Below are 19,152 nucleotides of genomic sequence, written 5' to 3' on the forward strand. Positions count from 1 at the left end.
TCTGAAGTTATCATAGCAGGATCCCTTCACCGCACCCACTCTCCTCCCCCTCCTCCCTTCCCGCCCCCCCGCGCCGGACGTGACATCACCGCCGCACTCGTCACTTCCGCAAACAGGATGGCGGAGCGCAGGGCCGGGTGGGTGCTGTACGGCTGGTGGGAGCAGGGGCGCGAGGCGGTGGGCCAGGCCTCGAGCCCTCGGCCTTGTGGGCAGACAGAGCGTGTGTATATATGTGTATATGTATGTATGTATGTATGTATGTATGTGTGTATGTGTGCGTGTGTGGTGGGGGGTGCGGTCTTCGTGGCCCAATGGGCCGCGCCCGGGGCTCTTGGGTGGCGTCGCGGCGGCGGCGGGCGGGGGCCTCGGTGCTTGCGAGCTCTCTTTTCTCCTACGCGGCTCCCCCAGTGAACGAATGGGGTGGGTGGCGCTAACGGCGCTTGGACTGCTTTTCCCGTCGAACCCAGTCCCGTCTCTGGAGTTTTGAGTCTCCCAGGTTGTTTTTCGAAGTTGATACAAGAAGCGGTTGCCGTTACAAAAATCGAATGGTTTTGCTTTAAGCTAAAGTAGGGTTGTGTTTCATCTAAGCAGTTGTGGTCTTTGAAACTTAAACAAGAATGTGCCTTTGCGAGCATTGTTTCCTTCAAGCAGTTTTTTTCCAGACACTGTTCATTCTTTGGAGATGGTAATGTCGTGTGTTCGATCTGATCCACGCTGAGCAGATGTGTCTGCTGTGATCCCCTCTGTTTGCAGCCTTTCCCCATCTCCAGTGTGAGGTCAGGCAGAGCTGGAGCTAAAGCTCCAAATCAGCAACAGACTTGACTGTGCAAAATTTTGCAGTAACATTCAAGTCAGATTTTGGAAACTAATAGAATATGCATAAAATTTCTGGGAAAATATATATATGTGTGTAAATGGGAAATGCATCCTGTTCCCAGCTCTTGTCTGGTTGCACACAATGGATGGAGATCACTTTCTCATGTTGCCCAGGCCTGATAAAGGATGCTTGCTTTCTAAAAGTTCAAAGCGAGTCTTGGAGAGTTTTATTTGCTGGCATTTTTTGTATCAAAGGAGCTGCCACCCCTGGGAACTTGGTTGCAATCACTGTTTGGGAAATTGTGTTTGTTTTGAAGTTTAGGCCTTAAAAGCATCTGGTAAACTGCTTGGGGCAACTGGGGAAAGGTGGGAGAGTGTGTGCTGCTTTAGAAGTAAGATAGATGCGAAATCCTGTTGGAAGAATAATTTCTGTAAGTCGTAGTTTGGGGCCATCAGCACTGAATTGTAGAATCAGAGAATGGTTTGGGTTAGAAGGGAAGTTCAATATTGTGACTACATTGTTTCAGAAGCAGACTTTTTACCAGTTTTCAACAAAAAGGGTACCAGGGTATTTAGCTTGAAAGAAATTAAGCGCACTAGAAGATGAAAATAAAATTTCTATGGATACTTATCAACCCACTCCATTCTCAAGTGCAGCATTTGAGCAGTGCATCCTTTCTAGGAGATACTGCCCTGTCTTTCAGAATCAATCTAAAACAGAGAGAATCATAGCTTGGTTTGGAAGGACCTTTAAAGATCATTCAGTTCCAACCTCCCTACCTTTGGCAAGGACACCTCCCACCAAACCAGGTTGCTCAAGGCTTCATCCAGCGTGTCCTTGAACACCTCCAGGGATGGGGCATCCACGACTTCTCTGGATAACTTGTTCCAGTGCCTCACTACTCTCACAGAAAACTATTTCTTCCTAATACCTCATCTAAATCTACCCTCTGGAGGAAAGCTGTTCTGGGTCTCTACGTAATGGTCCTCTTAGTGAATGTGTTTTGGCCCTTGTCAGGAGACTTAAGCCTGGATACAGTGCTACAGGCCACTACTTTAGAAAAGGAGTTGACAAATTGTCCTCTCCTATGCTTTATTGAGAAGTAGGTGCCGTACTTCCTGATGGATGGTGTAAAGAAGGCTGGGATAGGCTGGAAACTGAATGAGCTTTGTAGCAGTGATTTGCAGTCTTACAGACTACGTAGATGTCTTCAGGTGTAACTCCATTTCGCTAGTATTCTGAGTGAAGCTTGAGGCATAGCGGATATTCTTGGCCTTGGTCAACCTGAAAATCCACAAGTGATATGAAAATTTGCTTTTAAAAACCTTGTTTTTTTTGTTTGAGAACAACCATTTGAAAACATATCAGATTAAGTAATGGTTTTACTGATTTGAGGAACTCTGGCAGCTTGTTTTTCTAAACATAGAGCGATTTGTAAGTTACTTTATATGGGGATGAGGAAAGAGATTACAGGCTCAAAATCAGTAATGTGTTGCAGTTGAATCCATAACGATAGCTAAGAAAGACTAAAACATGGAGAGTGTAAAGATTTATCTTAATTTGATCTTATAATGAACTTTGAGATTCCACTCAGTCTTTCGTAAATAACTAGTCAGATTTGAAGTCTATATGTTGTCTAGGGCAAAAACGTATTATTTTTTTATAATGCCTGTGACTGAAAGTCATGACTGTAACCATGAGTAGGTGAAATTCAAAACTAAAAATAGTTGGTGTTTTGTTTTTTTCCCTTTATAGGTTTCTGTTCTGATCAATGGACAAGGGGACTATCCGGTTAGAAATGGCTGATTTAACCAAGACAGAAGAACAGGAAGTAGAGAAGAGTGTAGATGAAGAAGTGGAGAAAACGCCTGGTACTTTAGAGGCAGATTCAGGTATTGTTTGTGGAAGCCATAGTTCAACTTCAGGTACAGTGCACTCCACTGAAAATGAAAAAGAAGTTGATAGTGGTAATCAGGATGGCAGTGCAAAACGGAAGCCTTTAGATACTGAAGATGAACCTCCTAAGAAAAGAGTGAGTATCATTTATTTTGAGTCATACTTCAAAGCCTTAGCTCAAGAAAAAATTGCAAATATTTACAGTAAATGTACATGAAACAGCATGAAGCAGAAAACGTCAAAGTTTGTAGGTATCTTCCTAGTGAAATAATAGGTGCAGCAGTTATGTTTGGCGTGACAGAAGAGAAAGAGGGTTAGTAATTAAATTTTTGTGAAAGCTGATCTCAGCACATCGTTAGTTAAATTCTAAAACTATTGTTCCATTGTTGATGTGGTAGCAATCCGATGTAGTGTATGTTTTACTGGCGTTATGCCAAGTCCCGTATCTTGATTTTGTCTGTTTTGTATGTTGTTATCCTGTGTGTTACTTATCTGTGCATGGGAGATTCTTCCCTAAGACAATTTAGCCCTTTAATTTCCTCAGTAAGGTATTGGTTCATTTAGAAGGTATTGTGCAGTTTAGAAAATTCTACAAATTACATCCTCTGTGATATAATTTCAGTGTTTCTTAGCCAAGTGAAATACCAAAAGGTTTACAGATGCCTTTTTTTTTGAAGTCCTTTTAACTTGGAGGGTGAAAAGGATATTTTATATGTTGCTGTCCTTTATTATGTATGAACATGTAGAAACTGATGGTGTGTTATCCAGTCTAATTTTGAGCTTTTGGGATATTTAAGTATAATTTGAAAATCAGATCTTTGACCTAATGCTTTGTTTTCTCTGTTCAGAATTTTTCCAGGATGTTAACCTATGGCTCAGCAATTTGGTAGAATAAAGCAGGTCTTTTGTTGTGGAAAAAACATTATTAATCCTTTCATCTCTTTAATAAGGCAGTTCTATGATAAAGTTTAGGTAGACAAGAAGTACATTGTTTTTCTGTAGCTTAGGGGTGTAGAGAGGTGATTGGATTGAACACAGCTGCCAGCCTCTAGATGTTATTGCTGATGGCTCTTTGCAACTGTGCTTGCAGTAGTGAGATGTGTTAATGGATTGTGTGAATATGTACTCTGTGTTTGTCAAAGTTAGCCATTCCACCTTACGTCACTTTCAGTGGCCATTCAGGGAGCCATCTGTGCTTACCCTAAAAAAGACTGGAAATGATCAAAATATTTGTTAGTACCAGTCAACTGAGTGTGGTATTAAACAGATGATGGTGTCATAGTGGTTGCAGACAAGTACATCTGTGTTCATTCTGAAGGTTACCAAAATACCATGAAATACCGAAGAACTGATGTAGTAGATAAAGTCAGTCAAACCTCCCTTTCCCATGAGGAACTGTTGTTTGGTAATAAGACATTGGGATGTTGGTTTTTTTTAGCCAACTGTTGTGAATGCTTTTAGTTTCTGTGTGAACTCATACTGGCTCGGGCTTCGTAGCACATTTGTGTTTTTTAACTGAGAAGCCTTGATTCTAATTTGTATTGTTATTTCAAGCACTTTTGTGCCTCACAGAATTTGTTTGTTTTCCATGTTGTGTTGCTTTGTACTTTATTTATAGTTTATTTTAATTTCAAGTATGTAGTTGAAGATTATTTTCAAGGTGAAGAAATGTTAAGAACATAATATCTGCATGTACACTGCTTCTGTGTTACATGGGACAGGAATTTTTTTGACTGTTTACAGTTAAGGCTAAATCGTAGACATTTCTACAGCTTACGCTGAATGTTACATGGGATGCTGTTGTCAAGTCATTACTCTTTTTCCCTTACCACAGTCTGTTCAAAGCTTTGGCAGTATGATCACCCACTTAGGACTTTATGGGACATCAACTAGTTGGTGTTTTTGTTAAATTGTTAAATTTTGTTAAATTGTTACATTTTTTTTAAATTGGCAGTTTTGTTAGATGTAAACACTGAATTTCTGAAACAGGCTGTTTCAAGAAGCTTAAAGCTGAAATAATACTCATCGAGAAGGAATATTCTCTTCTTCAATCCCAGGCTTAAGGGGAATGAAACTGACTCTTTGAGGGTGGTCAGAGAGTTAGAGAACTGAAGATTAAGTATTTCTATGAAGGAACAGTGTTGGGCATCGTCCATTAGAAATTACTTGAAAAACTGAAAAGGAGATTACATTTTTAAGGGAGTTGTCACTGTGATAACTGAAATGCTGATGGCGTACCAGGACGCTTATGGGAAATGTTTATACATATATAATAGTGGTGTTCTTCATAGGATTACTTGTTTACTTTCTTAAATCCTTAAAGCGAACACGTGTCTTTTGATAAATGAAGAAGTAATAAAAAGAATTCACTGCATGAGTCTATTCCTTCCCTCGTTTCTACAGCATGAGGTAGGCCATGGGCAAGCTGTAGCTGCACATTATAATGAACTTCAAGAAGTTGGATTGGAAAAACGTAGCCAGTCTCGCATATTCTACCTCCGAAACTTTAATAATTGGACAAAGAGTGTCCTCATTGGTAAGGTTCCTTAATTCACTGCTTAGACCTTAATAAGATGTAACTAATTTTTTCTGTCTAAACATAACATTTTTTCTACTTTCTGATGTTAGTTGTGACACTTTGTCTCTTAACAAATGGTAAGATTTTCAAGTGCAATAGAATATCTATATTTATTTTTAGTTTGAATCTTTGTGATAGTGCTTTATATTGTTGAAGTGCTGAATATATGCTAGTTTTAAAGATCAGCTGACCTGAAAAGCAGATAAAGTTCATAGTGGAAACTGACCTGCATCACATTTTTAAAGAGAAAGGTACAGCTTTAAATCATAAAGAACCTATCTGTTCATGTGTAGATCGAGCTGTTCTGGTTATTTAAGTCTTATCTGAAATAATTTTGTAGCCGTTTTCTCAAAACAGTGTGTCCTTGGGTGTAGATAAAGCAGTTCTGTAGGAAACTTGAACATGTAAATATTTCCTCTATTACCCATAGTCGATGGTTTTAAAAGATGAAAAAAATAGAGCATGAAGTTCTTTAAGAGTCAGCAGCTTCGTATAAAAGGCAAAGTCCACTATCTCACAAATTAACCATGAGATAGCTGCAAACAAAGAAAAGAATTATTGGCATAGCACCATGGATTCATGAAGTGGGATCTATACCAGGAGATGTTGGCATCATTTGTATTAGCATGCTGGCTTTCGTTGTGTTGTATCAGAACATTTGGAAACAATATTTTGATTTATATAAAGCCATTCCTGGAGCCTTTGTTGAAATCTTTCAGTCATGAATTTCAGTAGTGTGACATTACAGAAGTTGTATCCAAACATATTTCAGGTCTCTTACTGTGAAGAAAAGTTCCTAGTGTGATGATATGTTTTGCATAGTACACCAGTGTTAGTTATAGCAGAGAATCTAGGCAAAGTGGAGATACAAGACAAAATTAAATTGATATATGTAGGATAAAAAGACAGCAAACAAGTAGCCAGTGTTATTGCAAGGCCTAGGAGAGACTGAGTGGAGAGAACATCCTATGCATTTGTAAAGTGACCGCAAGGAGTAGTTGTGGCTGATGCATTTAATTGGCTTTTACTCTTTTGCAAAAGCCTTCTCCATTATAATGAAAGGGAACCATGTTTTCCTATTATGCACAGAGTGGTTGTTTAACGATATGCAGTTTTGCCTTTGCCAGGGAAACAGTTCAGAGCTCCAGTCACATTACAAGGCATAACACATTAAGCACAGAAAATATTCATTATGTTCTCCATAGCCTTACAAGTTAGTGGTTCCTTTCATCATTAGTGTTTTCTAGAAAATGTGTTTTAAGTGTGTAATTTTATGAAGACTTATAGGAAAAGTAAGTTCTGAGATGTTTCAAAGTTCTCAAATCCTTTTAGTCCTTTAAGGTGATTGCTGTGCAATACAAGTGGATTGGGGAGATGTCTATATGCATTTTCTCTTTCTTTTTTTTCCTAGGGGAATTTATAGACCGGGTCCGACGGAAAAAGAGTGATATAACAGTTTTGGATCTAGGATGTGGCAAAGGTGGAGACTTACTGAAATGGAAGAAAGGAAGAATTAAAAAACTTGTCTGCACTGGTAAGAAGGCAGGATAACTTTCCAGGGAAAGCACACCAGTGTTCTATGCAAAAAACAAGCACAACTCCAGTCTCTTATTATTTTCTTTTTTTTAGTAAGCCCAAGAATATAATTACATACCTTTTGTAAAAAAAGTCTTCTTTTGTCTTTTAACCTGAAGACATCAACTTGACTGCTAGCATAAATGTGTAATGAGCTTTCAATTCAACTTGTAAATAAAAACTTTTATCAGTAAAGAAATGCAGTTACCACAGATTGTCTTAGGCAAAGGTTAACACTGGGGAAGAGACTGACATTTTTTTATTTTACGTATTTTCTCTCGTGTGCAATATCTTAGTGTTTTTAACTGTTCTGAAAGTAAACATCTAGGAGTTGCATTTAAAAAATCAAGCCAACCCCACAGTGGTTTAACAGAGGTGGCCTTGGATGTTACTTTCAGCCAAGGATTTTCAGACTCAAAGTGGAAGAGCTGAAAGCTGATTAAATAATTTTTTGCTTAAATAGTTTGCTTAGATGTTGGGAAGGAGATACTGCCTTCCGTTTTCCCAAAAAGCGTGCCAAGGATAATCAGAGGAAGCATTACTTAAACAGATACTAACATTTCATTAAATTGCTTTAGTTGGAATTATTCTGGATATTCTACATTTTACAGTTTGTTCTTGCCTTTCTTTTGCAGTTGTCAGTCTTCAAATACAGTTAAGGAATTGGCTTACAAAGTCCTTATGTAAATTTATTGCATATTGTTAGTTTTAATGTTATTCAGAAAAATTCTGTGCCTGAGAGAGGAACATTCTTAAAACAAAAAAATTCCCATGATACAATATATCAGCATATATCACTAATAATTGCATTTCAGCATCTTGTGTACTTGTAAGGAGATGAAGAGCTTTTGGTGGTGTTGGAGAAGCTCTGGAAGCTCAAGTGTTTTATCTAATGCATACCAGACACTTGATATTAAAAGTGGTTAGTATCAATCACCCAGTATCCATCATTTGAAATTCTGGAGACTTGCTTGCATTCTTGAGGATGGGAGCTTTCTAATATCTTAAGGTGACAATATTTGTCTGAAGTAAGGCCTGAGAATGACAGAGTGTTGTAATCCCACACAACACCTGCAATTCGTTCTTTACAAATTGGAAATTGAAGTGTTTGTTCCCATCAAAATGTAACTGAAGATCAACTTTTATCCCTACTGTAAAAGGTCTGCTGTGTTGCAATAATCATTCCAGTTTTCTTGTCTGGGGGGCGGTTTACACACTTTTTTTTTTTTTAAAATTTCTCTGTCTCTCTCTAGATATTGCTGACATTTCTGTGCAACAATGCAAGCAGCGATATGAAGACATGAAGGCCCGATGTCGTTATAATGAACATATTTTTGATGCAGAATTTATACAAGCAGATAGTACCAAGGTAGAGTTTCGTATGCTTTATGACATTTTTGAGATTTAATGTTCTTGTGTTAAGCAAGTACAGAAAATGATGATAGTGCTGTAATCTTTAGGACGTGTATTTTCAAGATCAGATTGTTGTACTTTTGTGAGAATCAGCTGTACAGGTTACTGAGATGTACTTAAATGTATTTCGTTACTGTTTTACAGTGTAATCTTCTTGGAGCTTAAATGTCTTTTCCTGTTAATAAAACTGGTGCTTTCAATTTCTATCACTTGACAAGTGGAAGGGAAAGGCTACATGATAACTTTGAAATGTGTGTGTATGTTCTTGTTCTCAAATGTTAAGTATGGGTTTCTGTGTAGCAGAGGACTTTTTCTTAGTTTTTCATGTTGTTCTTGTTGAACTTGTGAAGGAATTGAGCTAAAAGGAAAAACTTCAAAGAATTATGGAAGTAGCTTATTTTGTTGGAAGATTTAAGTGAATCACGCTTGTTTCTGCAGCTTTTGTTACAAACGTTTTTCTTTTTCAGGATCACTTGTCTACCAAATACAGTGATCCAGATATGCGCTTTGACATTTGCAGCTGTCAATTTGTTTATCATTACTCATTCGAGACATATGAGCAGGCTGACATGATGCTTAAAAATGCTTGTGGGAACCTTTCTCCTGGAGGGTATTTCATTGGTACAACTCCAAATAGCTTTGAACTTGTGTAAGTATATTTATATTCTATTAGTCTTTCAAAAGTCTGTGAAGCATTGTTAAGTGATAGTTGTTCTCACAGCACTCTGATATATTTGTGCAAACAAAAGCAAGATTTTTTGCAACGATTTTGGATTCCAGTCAGGAAAATGTCACTCATGAACTTGACTCAAACAGGTAAATCTGTACAAACTCTTGTTTCTTGCACGCATGCCTATTCTGGTATAGAGTTTCATTCATAAACCCTTTGTAGCGAATTAAATAGTGGCAAAATAGCCACAACCTGGGGAAAAACTGTCAGGATTTGGTTGTAGTTTTTCTAAGAAGCCTGGCATGTCCACTTAGGGTGTGTCTGGGATAAAGGTTAATTTTTTAGGTCAATTTAGTCCTTGGTATCTTGTATAGCATAAACTATTAAAACCTAGTATGATGCTTCTCCTCTTCGTTTCGTTGTTTCCTTGCCTTGTTAGTGGAGGGAGATGGGACACTACAGAGATCACTGAATGCTGTAATACTGGGAGGAACACTTTCAGGCCTCTTACGGATAAGTTTTCTTTGCTGTTAATTTCAAAACTGGTCAGTCAATTTTTTTTTATCACATTTTATAGGAAGCGACTTGAAGCTTCAGAAACAAATTCGTTTGGGAATGAGGTATACAATGTGAAATTTGAGAAGAAGGGAGACTATCCCTTGTTTGGCTGCAAGTATGATTTCCACTTGGAAGAAGTGGTTGATGTTCCTGAGTTCTTGGTTTACTTTCCATTACTGGAAGAGTAAGTTAAGTTTTGAATTCATTATATAATGAAAGCTGTGAAACATAACAAGCCTTGGTTTACCTTGTGTGTCATTGTGAAATACTTGCAGAAAATTATATTTTGTTCTGCCTTTCCTTAGTCCTTACATGTAATCCTTCTTATATATCCTCTTCATCATGGTGCCTCTTTCTTGTTGTCTTCAACGTCATTTGGATATTTGTAGGATTTTTCCTATGATTCATCTGTGTGCATACACTTTTCTGTTACCTCTGTGTGAATTCAGATTTGCCTTTCCAAGCCTGTCTCCTGGGGTACAGACAAATGTTTTCAGGCTGGGGTTTTTCCTGTCATTCAAGCTCAGCATGCTTGTTAATACTAAGCTTTCCCTACAAACCAGTATATTTTCACACATTTATAGTTCTCTATGAAAAATACCAGCATCGGGCACTGACACCTGTAGCTTAAATGTTGTATGACTACAGTGTCTATATATATAATTGAGATGTAAGGCACTAAAACTAGTAGAAAGATTGTCTAAATATATCCATAATATCTGACGTGACAGGGTGATGATACTGCAGGGAAAATAGTGTAGTCTTATTTGTAAATTCAAATGGAACTGCTGTGTGTTGGGAGAAGAGACATTTTTCTATTAAAATATTTGAAAATTACTTCTGTGTAGGTTTTTCGTGAACTAATTAGAATAAAAAAGTACATTTTTGTGGTGGTAGTGCAGCTTTTTTTCATCTAAATGTCTTTATTAAAAGACCAAATTTGAGAAAGAGAGTAATCCTAGTGAATACCATAAGATGTCACTGTGGTTTAAAATTGTTCCTTTGAAAATAAAACTACAGTGATTTTCTGGTTTCCTAAATGAGCTTATTATTTTGACAGAATGGCGAAGAAGCACGGTATGAAATTAGTCTACAAAATGACATTTCGGGAATTCTATGAAGAAAAAATCAAGAACGAGGAACATAAAATGCTGTTAAGGAGAATGCAGGCCTTGGAGGTAAATATGGAGTTAACTTGTTTCATTTAAATACTTTTTTACATCTTGTGAATTATTTGTGCAATCATTGAAATTCTTGTTGTGAACATTGTGCAATGAATTAAGGGCTGTCAGCAGAAGAACTAAACTGCCTTGGCTGAAAGTGTGACTGTGGTAGATTGACCTTGACTGGCTGCCAGACACCTGCCAGCCTTTTCCCAACAGGATGGGGGTAGAAAATAAGGAAAAAACCAAAACAAAACCCTTGTGGGTCAAGATAATGATGGGGAGATTACTTAGCAATTACCGTCACAGTTGAAACAGGCTAAACTCTGAGAAGATTAATTAAACTTACTAGAAAAAAAAAAATAGTATGATGGCAAGAAACAAAGACAAACCTAAAACCACCTTTCCACCACCCACTGCTTTTCCCATGCTCAACTTTACTCTTTCACTCCTGACCTTTCTACCTCTGCTCATCGTCCAGCAGTGCAGGGGGATGGGGACTTAGGGTCTGTGGTCAGTCCATAACATGTTGTCTCTGCTGCTTCTTCCTCCTCACGCTTTTCTCCTGCTCCAGCATGGATCCCTCCCATGGGATACAGTCCTTCACAGACTCTTCCACCGTGTGTTCTCTCCATGGGGTACAAGTCCTTCAGAAACAGACTGCTGCAGTGTGTTTTGGTTCCTTACAGAGTTGCAACTCCTGTCAGAAAACCTGCTCCTGGTTGGGCTCCTCTCCAGGGGCTGCAGCTTCTGCCAGCAGCTTGTTCCTCTGTGGGTTTCCTACAGGCTGCAGCTTCCTTCAGGGCATGTCCAGCTGCTGCAGCATGGGGTCCTTCACAGGCTGCAGTGTGGATAGTTCCTCCAGCGTGGCCCTCCATGGGCTGCAGAGGCACAGCCTGCCTCTCCATGGTCTTCACCATGTTGCAGGGGAGTGTTCTTGGGTGCCTGGAGCACCTCCTTGCCCTCCTTCTCTGGCATTGGTTTCTGCAGAATAGTTTCACATTTTCCCCCACTCTTCTCTCACAGCTGCTGCACAGAGCTTTTTTTTGTGCTTTCTTAAAACTCTTTCCCAGAGATGCCACACTTTTGCCTTGAGGGGGCTCAGCTGTGCCCTGCAGTGTCTTTGTTTGAACTGTTGGAACCAGCTGTGTCTGGCAGGGGTCAGGAGGCAGTCTCTGCAGCCCCCTACTGCCATCACCTGGGCACCAGCTCCCAATGGAGCGATTCAGTTTTGTAGATAAAATTTCAATTTAAAGGCAAGGTTTTGGTTTTAATAAGTTTTATGCAGAAGCGCGAGAATCCTGTGTGGTGTCGTATGATGGTAACCGTAACCCATTTCTTACTCAGTAGAGAGAGACTGAAAGCTGCATCTTTGTGCAAGGAATATCAGTCGAAAACACAGAAAAGTAATCCTTGTGGGAATAAAAGGACAGGCTGTGTTTGTAGAAAAGAAAAAAAGATACAAGTCCTGGATGACTTTAACATCTTCAGAGGAGCTTTTCAGTGCCATTTCTGAGGCTTTGGTTTTACTCACAATTCTCTGTGTTTCTCTCCTCTCTCAAACAATAGAATTTTTCAGCATAAAACTGTCAATTCAAATATCTGATGATTTATCAGACTAAGTCACATGGGCTGCAAGTGGACTTGGCTGTGCTTGTTGACTGTGGAAGGGACAGTGCTTTGTACGGGCTCACGCTGCCAGTAAACACGGTGACACAGCCTTTGACATATCAGCTTTGTTCTTTGAAAAGTGAGAGTTGTCTTAAATTAGTGAACACTTACAGTTGAGGATTACCTTGTGAAGTACAAAACGTTATGTACTGACTGGGATCCTGTGTGTTATTGAAGCATTTTTAAGCATTCTGCTTGAAAATCTTACAGTTGCTCATTTCTTAGTACTTCTACTTAAGAGATGCTGGTTTGTTCAATTGCTGTTGTAAAAAGAGTATATATCTAGGTAATAGTCATAATTACCTGTCCAGGGAGAAGAATTTTTTCTAATTATTCTGTTTGCCCTATTTTGGAGATGCAAGGATGCAAGTTAACTTGTAAATCTTGGGTGTTGGATTTTCTGGGAATTAGAGAGTATCGGACCCGATCTTGTAGGTGCTATATAGGAGAGATCTAAATTTAAGATCCTCTTAATAATTACTGACCTCTGTTCTGGGCTGTGTTGTGACAGACCCTTGACTGATGTGATTAATATATCTTACAATGCAATTAATGTTCTTTTCTTACTTTTTTCTTTTTTTTTCTGCAGCCATATTCTACATCTGGTGATTCCAGGCTTGTTTCTGATAACCCTGATGATTATGAGCATGCGAAAGAGTTTATGGAAGATAGCAAGGCCAAATTACCAATAGTAAGTTCTTCCTTACTTTACTAGAGCAAATGGTGTCTAAAGTTGAGGTTCAGGTCTTTCAGGTATGTGGTACCTTCTTAATTTCAACTGCAATGATATTGATATGAATGTCTCTGTGCATGTGAAAAATCATAGAGCTGCTAGGCCAAGGTGTTAATCTAATCTATACCCCATACTCAAAATAATTAAATTCACTTAATTTGGTAGGTATTAAAAAATTTGTAACAATGCAAAAGGGAAAGGATGTTTTGCCATCTTTCTTGGCAGCTGCTCTAACTCGTCTTAATTTGAAGAATTTTCTTATGTTTCTGGATCTTCATGCTACTGATTTAAAGCTTTAGATTTTTTTCTTGTAATCCTCAGACAGGATAGTTGAAAACGTTCTTCATAATACAGTGTATTTGAACTCTTGAACATTGTTTTTCTATTGTGGGTTTGGGTGAAGAAGATCCAGCTTCCCGCTCGGCCAATTGCATTAGAGTTCTGTAAATACTGTTTTTTAAAATCTGCTTTGCCTTTATTTTTTTATTTTTTTTTAACAGAGATCCTAGACTTAGACTAGTCCTACATGCATAAAATTAAATCCATATATTTATATTTCCACACTGAATTTTATTAAATATATTGTGTTCACATTCTGGAATGAAAAGAAACTTACTTTGTGATGATTGTAATCTTACCTTGTACAAAACTTACTCTGCTAAGTTGGTAGCGCCATGATGTAGGTCGTCTTCTTGACTTCTGCACGTGTGTTGGGCATCTTGGGCTGGAGAGCAGCGTGAGCTACGTCAGGTCACACTGGTGTGTGGTAATGGACCCAGCGTGGCTCTGCATTGCAGAGGTATCCGACCCAACAGACTGTTGGCCTCTTACCTGTATAATTTAGATGTGTTCCTTTATATGGGGTGTTCCAGTTCTCTACTGTCCTTATTACTGGAGTTATAAGTATCTGTGGTCTACAGTAACGCTTTTCTCATCCCTAAATAGACAGCCAGTATGGGTGGTTAAAAGTTGATCTGTGAAAGATTGATAATCCTGAGCTAAATGGGTGCTTTATTGTTTTCTCATTTTTTGTTGAAACTTGTTTTTTGGATTTTGTCTCCTTGTAGGGAACCTTGAGTAAATCTGAATGGGAAGCAACAAGTAAGTACTGTTTTGAAAACTCAGTGTTGCCTGAATGACTGCTATGGAAAGTGTGTAAAACAGCCTGCTGGTTATGGAAGAAAATCCAAATTTTAAATATAACAAGATTGTCTTATTTGTGTTACTCAGATACCTATGTATAAATTATGTAGTGCACACATCACAAGGAGGTGGAAGGGAAATGTATAAAACAGGTTGAAATTTTGTTTTATTTAAGTAGCTTCTAGCATGCAAACTTTTGGGCTAAAATAATTTGGGGAAGCCTTACTTAGGATGTGTGAAATAGGATGCCAGTGTTAAAGGGTTATTTTGATGTTCTTAGAGGACTAAATACTACTTCTTGGTATACTTGGATATTATACTCTTACCAGTCAACTAGAAAACAAACTCATTTGGGGCATACATTGCTCAGAAGTAATACAAATCTGTTTTGGGAAGACAAGGACTGAAGCACTACTCTTTTCCTGTAGTGATATATGTTTCAGAACAAAGCAGTGGTTGGTGGAGAGACGTTATAAAGGGAGGAGAAGAAAGTCAGTGCTTCAGACATCGAAAAGGATACAATGTTGTTAAATTATGTTTTGAAATTTTGTGCGCAGTGCCATGGAAAACTTGACATTTTTTTCTGATATTGAGTTTAATAAAACTCAGATATAAGAGACTGAGAATTCTAAGGATAAAAATTGATTCCTAGAGAGATTGTTACTTAATTCTGTGTAACTGCAACCACCCAGTATTGCATTCTTGCAGACCATTATACTGGTTGTGTTAGTGGTATAAAAACAGTGAAAAATGCTGTTTAATTCACGAATGAAAACAAATCTTTAGTTGAGCTGTTTGCTTTCTTAAATTATCACTGAAGTTTAAAGGTATGAATTATAAGGTAGGCATTAGTTCCAGCAATGTAGAAGTATTATGTGAAATATTAATCTGGTTGAGAGGGGCTTTTTTTATACCTTTAAAAATTCATCGATGACTCTGTTTTCTAAGTCATCTCTTTTTCAGAGAAATTTGGAGTGCAGAACTTCAGATAGACAGGGTATAAGCACAGCTTTCTCATTACACGGAACTTTGCTTTGTTTTGTTGCTGAAGGAATGTACGATAGGCTTGTCTTGAAATATTTGTAATGTAGCTGTGGTACACTCATCCATTAAAATAAAAGTTGGGTTCAAGTGGAAATCCATAAATGTTTAATTAGTCTCGTGGTCTCAGGAAACTGGTTTAACCTATCTGTCTGGTATGAAGTATAAAAACATCTGACATAGCTGGCATTGATTTTATGCCAAGTGAGAGTTTCCTAAGAGTACTGGACTGTACGACTATCCATTTCTGAATCATACTGTTCTGGAGTTGAGAAAAAGCTATCTAGTTTTTGTAAATATTTCTTCTTCGTCCTTGATGCTTTAAAAGAGCCAAATTGATAATTTGGTGCCATGAGTTTATTCACTTTTTAATTGAAAATGAAGTTGATAATTTCACCCCTAATTGCCCGTTACTGCATGTAATGAAGGAGTCTTTAAACTTAGTTGCATATGACTTTTTACGCACCAGTGAATTTTAATTATGTGTAGCGTGGCTTGGCAATTTATGAATTCCATTCACATTCCAGTAATATCATTAACTGAAGTTAGTGTTGCGTTTGTAGCTCTATTGTGAAAGTAAGTCTAAAAGCATGCTGGAATCGAATGCTAGAGTTACTCATTGGGAAACAATAGCATTTTCTGTAATTCCAATAATCTGCTAACAGGTTGTTTGGGGAGACTATCAGCCTTCTTACATTTTGAAAACTTAATTGAGTTGCAGAGGAAGCATAAACTTTAAATACTCTAATTTTTGTTTTTAGGTATTTACTTGGTATTTGCATTTGAGAAGCAACTGTGAAACTGTATGTACTGGATGCAACAAGAAGAAAGAGATCATATCCATGTGCAAGATGGAATGGTCAGAAATCCATTGTGGCAACTATTTTTTTAATTTTTTTTTTTTAATTATCAGATGTGTGCAGGACACTACCAAAAACTAGAGCAAGCTCATGTTTCCGAGTTACATTGCCTGTCTGTGACAGATGGACTTGTGTGTGTATATATAAGAAAGATTCTGAACCAGTCTTTTTAAGTATTTGTAAGCAATCTGCATGCTCTCAAAACTTACGGTTGAACTTTACACAAATTTATGTTAGAAACAAATGTTTTGTTAGTAGAAATATGTTTGTGATTATGAGCCTGACGCTGCACTTTCTGAAGTTGATGGCAAAATGACTGTTGACTTTGGTAGTGCAGAATGAGGGCCTAAATATTGTACTGCAGAGCTCAGTAAATTCCTAATGAGGTATATTCAGACACAAAGGGTATGTCTGCATTGCATGCAGAGCTCAGTGGCAAAAAATAGCTGAGTCAGTTTGAGTATTAATACCTCTGTGCTGTGCTCAAGCCTGCAGTGTAAATCTACCTTAGTGGTACCCAGGCTGTAGTTTACATAGTAAAGTCCCATGAAGTTCTTTCAAGATTAAATGAATTGGTTCTGTACAAAAGTGCTCTGAAAGAATGGAATTTGTAAAGTTTTAAATCTTTATGTCATTTTTCCAAATATGTCTGTGCGGTGATCAATAACTTCTAAACTTAAGAATACTGAACATTTTCTATTGTATTAAAAACTCTCATGAGGTTTTGGTAGTTTTAATGTCTCCTAAAACTTATTAGACCGATCTTAGTATATGTTTTGAAATTGTTTCGTAAAATTCCAAATGGGCTCGGCGGAAGGATAATAATGAGGACCTCATTGCAGTCCTTAAGGCATTAGGAACATTAGGTCACGTACTGAATTGTGAACTCACATGAGTATTGATTATACTAGAAGCTCACTCTGGGAGTGAGGAGTGTGTATGTGTGTACACACCTTGATATATGTGGATAACAACACCTAAATTGGAGCCAAATACTTTGTTTGGGAATGTAATCTAGTGATATCAATAGGCAGAAATGTGCCTAACTATCATCTCAACTGCCTGTCGATATCTTAGAGCTGGCGTAGGGATTTCTGACATGGTATGCATTCTGCTTTCCATGTACTTACAGCCACCCACTATTGATTGGGGATGGATACTTCATGTTGTTTCTCTCTCTTCTTGGGCTAACAGTAGCTGTTTGCTGCTGTTGGCTACTATAATTTACATAGAGATGAAATTATGCAATGTTGATGGTATACGAGCATTTTGAAGTTATAATAAACCTAGGAAAGAAGACTTCCGTTACCGAGTTAAGCGTTCAAGTTATTTGAGATTTCCATTGTGTTGCCTTGCCCTTCTAACTAGGTCATGTTCTTTCCTCCATGACTCCTGATTTAGTTTGTTTATTGTATAGAACACCACCTATAACCTTCACCAAAGCAGTAGAATCAGTCAGTTCTGCTGCTGAAATTAAGAAAACAAGACTCTTTCTTGTCTGCTAGAATTAGTACTCATGAAACTAGCTGCAAAATGCTGACACATTAGAAGCGCTCAAATGTTTCTTAGAAATTCGTGTGCGTCAAAGCTAGTTTTGTTAGATTTCTTGTATCAAATTTAATTTGAAAGTACATTGTTATGCTATTTTTGGAAGAAATTAGAACAATAAAAGGAGGGGAAATAGAGCAGAGTGTCTTTCATCTTTTAAGCAAATTTAACATATCACAGAACCTCAGAGTGGTTGAGATTGGAAGGAACCTCTGGAGATGAACCTGTCCCACCCCCCTGCTCAGGCACGTTCGCGTAGAACCATTTGCCCAGGACCACATCCAGAAAGCTTTTGAATACCTGCAAGGATGGAAACTCAGCAGCCTCCCTGGACAACCTGTGCTGGTGCTCGGTCATCCTCACAGTACAAAAGTATTTCCTGATGTTCAGAGGGAACCTCCTCTGTGTTACACCTGTTGCCTCCGATCCTGTTACTGGACACTACTGAAAAGAGTCTGGCTCCATTTTTGCACCCTCCCTTCAGGTATTTGTACACATTGAAAAGAGTACCACCCTGTGTCTTATCTTCTCCAGGCTAAACAGCTTCTGTCTTCCCTTATAAGAGAGATGCTCCAGGATTCTGAACATGATTGACTCAGGAATGACCCATGTGTCCCACTCTCTAGGACTGGCTGCTTGGATAGTTAGCTGAGCACCTCACTCTCTGCTCATCCAAGGTGTTAAGAGCATTCTTGAAGTCAAGCTATATCCACTGCTTTCCCCTTACCTACTAAGCCAGTCATTTATTTCATCATAGGAATTTATCTGGTTGGTCAAGCATGATTTCTCCTTAATGAACACATCCTCATGGTTTTCTTTTCCATCACCTCATCAAGATGTGGCTGATCATACTGTAGCTTGCCAGTTCCTCCTTGCCTTTCTTGGAGATGGAAGTGGCATTTGCTTTCCTCCAGTCTTTGGGCACTTCTCCCAGTTGTCATGAGTATGCAAAGATTGAGAGTGGCTTCATAGTGAGATTTAACAACTTCCTCAGCACTCGTGGGTGCACATCATAAAGGTCCATTAATTTATGCATATCTAGTTTGCAAAAGTATTCCTTAACCTGATCCTCTCTCACCTAGGTGTAGAGGTATGAGTGGGGAACAGGAGCTAGAAGAGGTTCAGCCTTTTCCTGTAGTTCCTTCTTTGGAGGCAGACAGTTGAGAACTGTGGTAGGACCCGGTTGCTCAGCGTGTAGTTGCTGTGGAGAGCCAGCACAGCTGAAAAAACTTTTGTGCATGTGTTAAATAGATCCCTTGACTCAGTAAACTCTTCAGCTTGACATGAGAGTGGATGTACGAAAGTCCTTTTTTAACTAATCAGTTAATATCACAAATAGAATGCTTTATATGTATAACTTCGTGTTGATGAAGAGTCAAGTTAAACACCAGCCCTTTCTGTTTAAGATAGAGTGCTTGTGAAAGACGCATTTGCCAAGGTAAGGATGGAAGGCCTGTTAACAGAAAAAGTACTTGGCTACCAGTGG

General features: G+C 38.3%; 1 protein-coding gene across 1 annotated transcript; it reads left to right on the forward strand.

Annotated features, from left to right (window-relative positions):
* Positions 1 to 78: 78 nt before the first annotated feature.
* RNMT (RNA guanine-7 methyltransferase) lies at positions 79 to 17,803 on the forward strand. The gene is made up of 11 exons (XM_009568003.2): positions 79 to 137; positions 2,573 to 2,849; positions 5,117 to 5,249; positions 6,703 to 6,825; positions 8,120 to 8,235; positions 8,747 to 8,928; positions 9,527 to 9,691; positions 10,568 to 10,685; positions 12,931 to 13,032; positions 14,142 to 14,175; positions 16,020 to 17,803. The coding sequence occupies exons 2-11, from the start codon at positions 2,589 to 2,591 to the stop codon at positions 16,055 to 16,057; spliced, it is 1,272 nt and encodes a 423-aa protein (XP_009566298.2). The 5' UTR covers positions 79 to 137; positions 2,573 to 2,588; the 3' UTR covers positions 16,058 to 17,803.
* The last annotated feature ends 1,349 nt before the right edge of the window (positions 17,804 to 19,152 follow it).

Source organism: Cuculus canorus, chromosome 2 (genome assembly GCF_017976375.1).
Source record: "Cuculus canorus isolate bCucCan1 chromosome 2, bCucCan1.pri, whole genome shotgun sequence".
Lineage (NCBI taxonomy): Eukaryota > Metazoa > Chordata > Aves > Cuculiformes > Cuculidae > Cuculus > Cuculus canorus.

Bases quoted from the DNA above. Each gene is read 5' to 3' on its own strand.
- RNMT (XM_009568003.2), top strand. From the start codon at position 2,589: ATGGACAAGGGGACTATCCGGTTAGAAATGGCTGATTTAACCAAGACA. The intron at 8,929-9,526 runs GTAAGTATATTT...CACATTTTATAG, and splicing joins CCAAATAGCTTTGAACTTGT to GAAGCGACTTGAAGCTTCAG. The intron at 13,033-14,141 runs GTAAGTTCTTCC...GTCTCCTTGTAG, and splicing joins GCAAGGCCAAATTACCAATA to GGAACCTTGAGTAAATCTGA.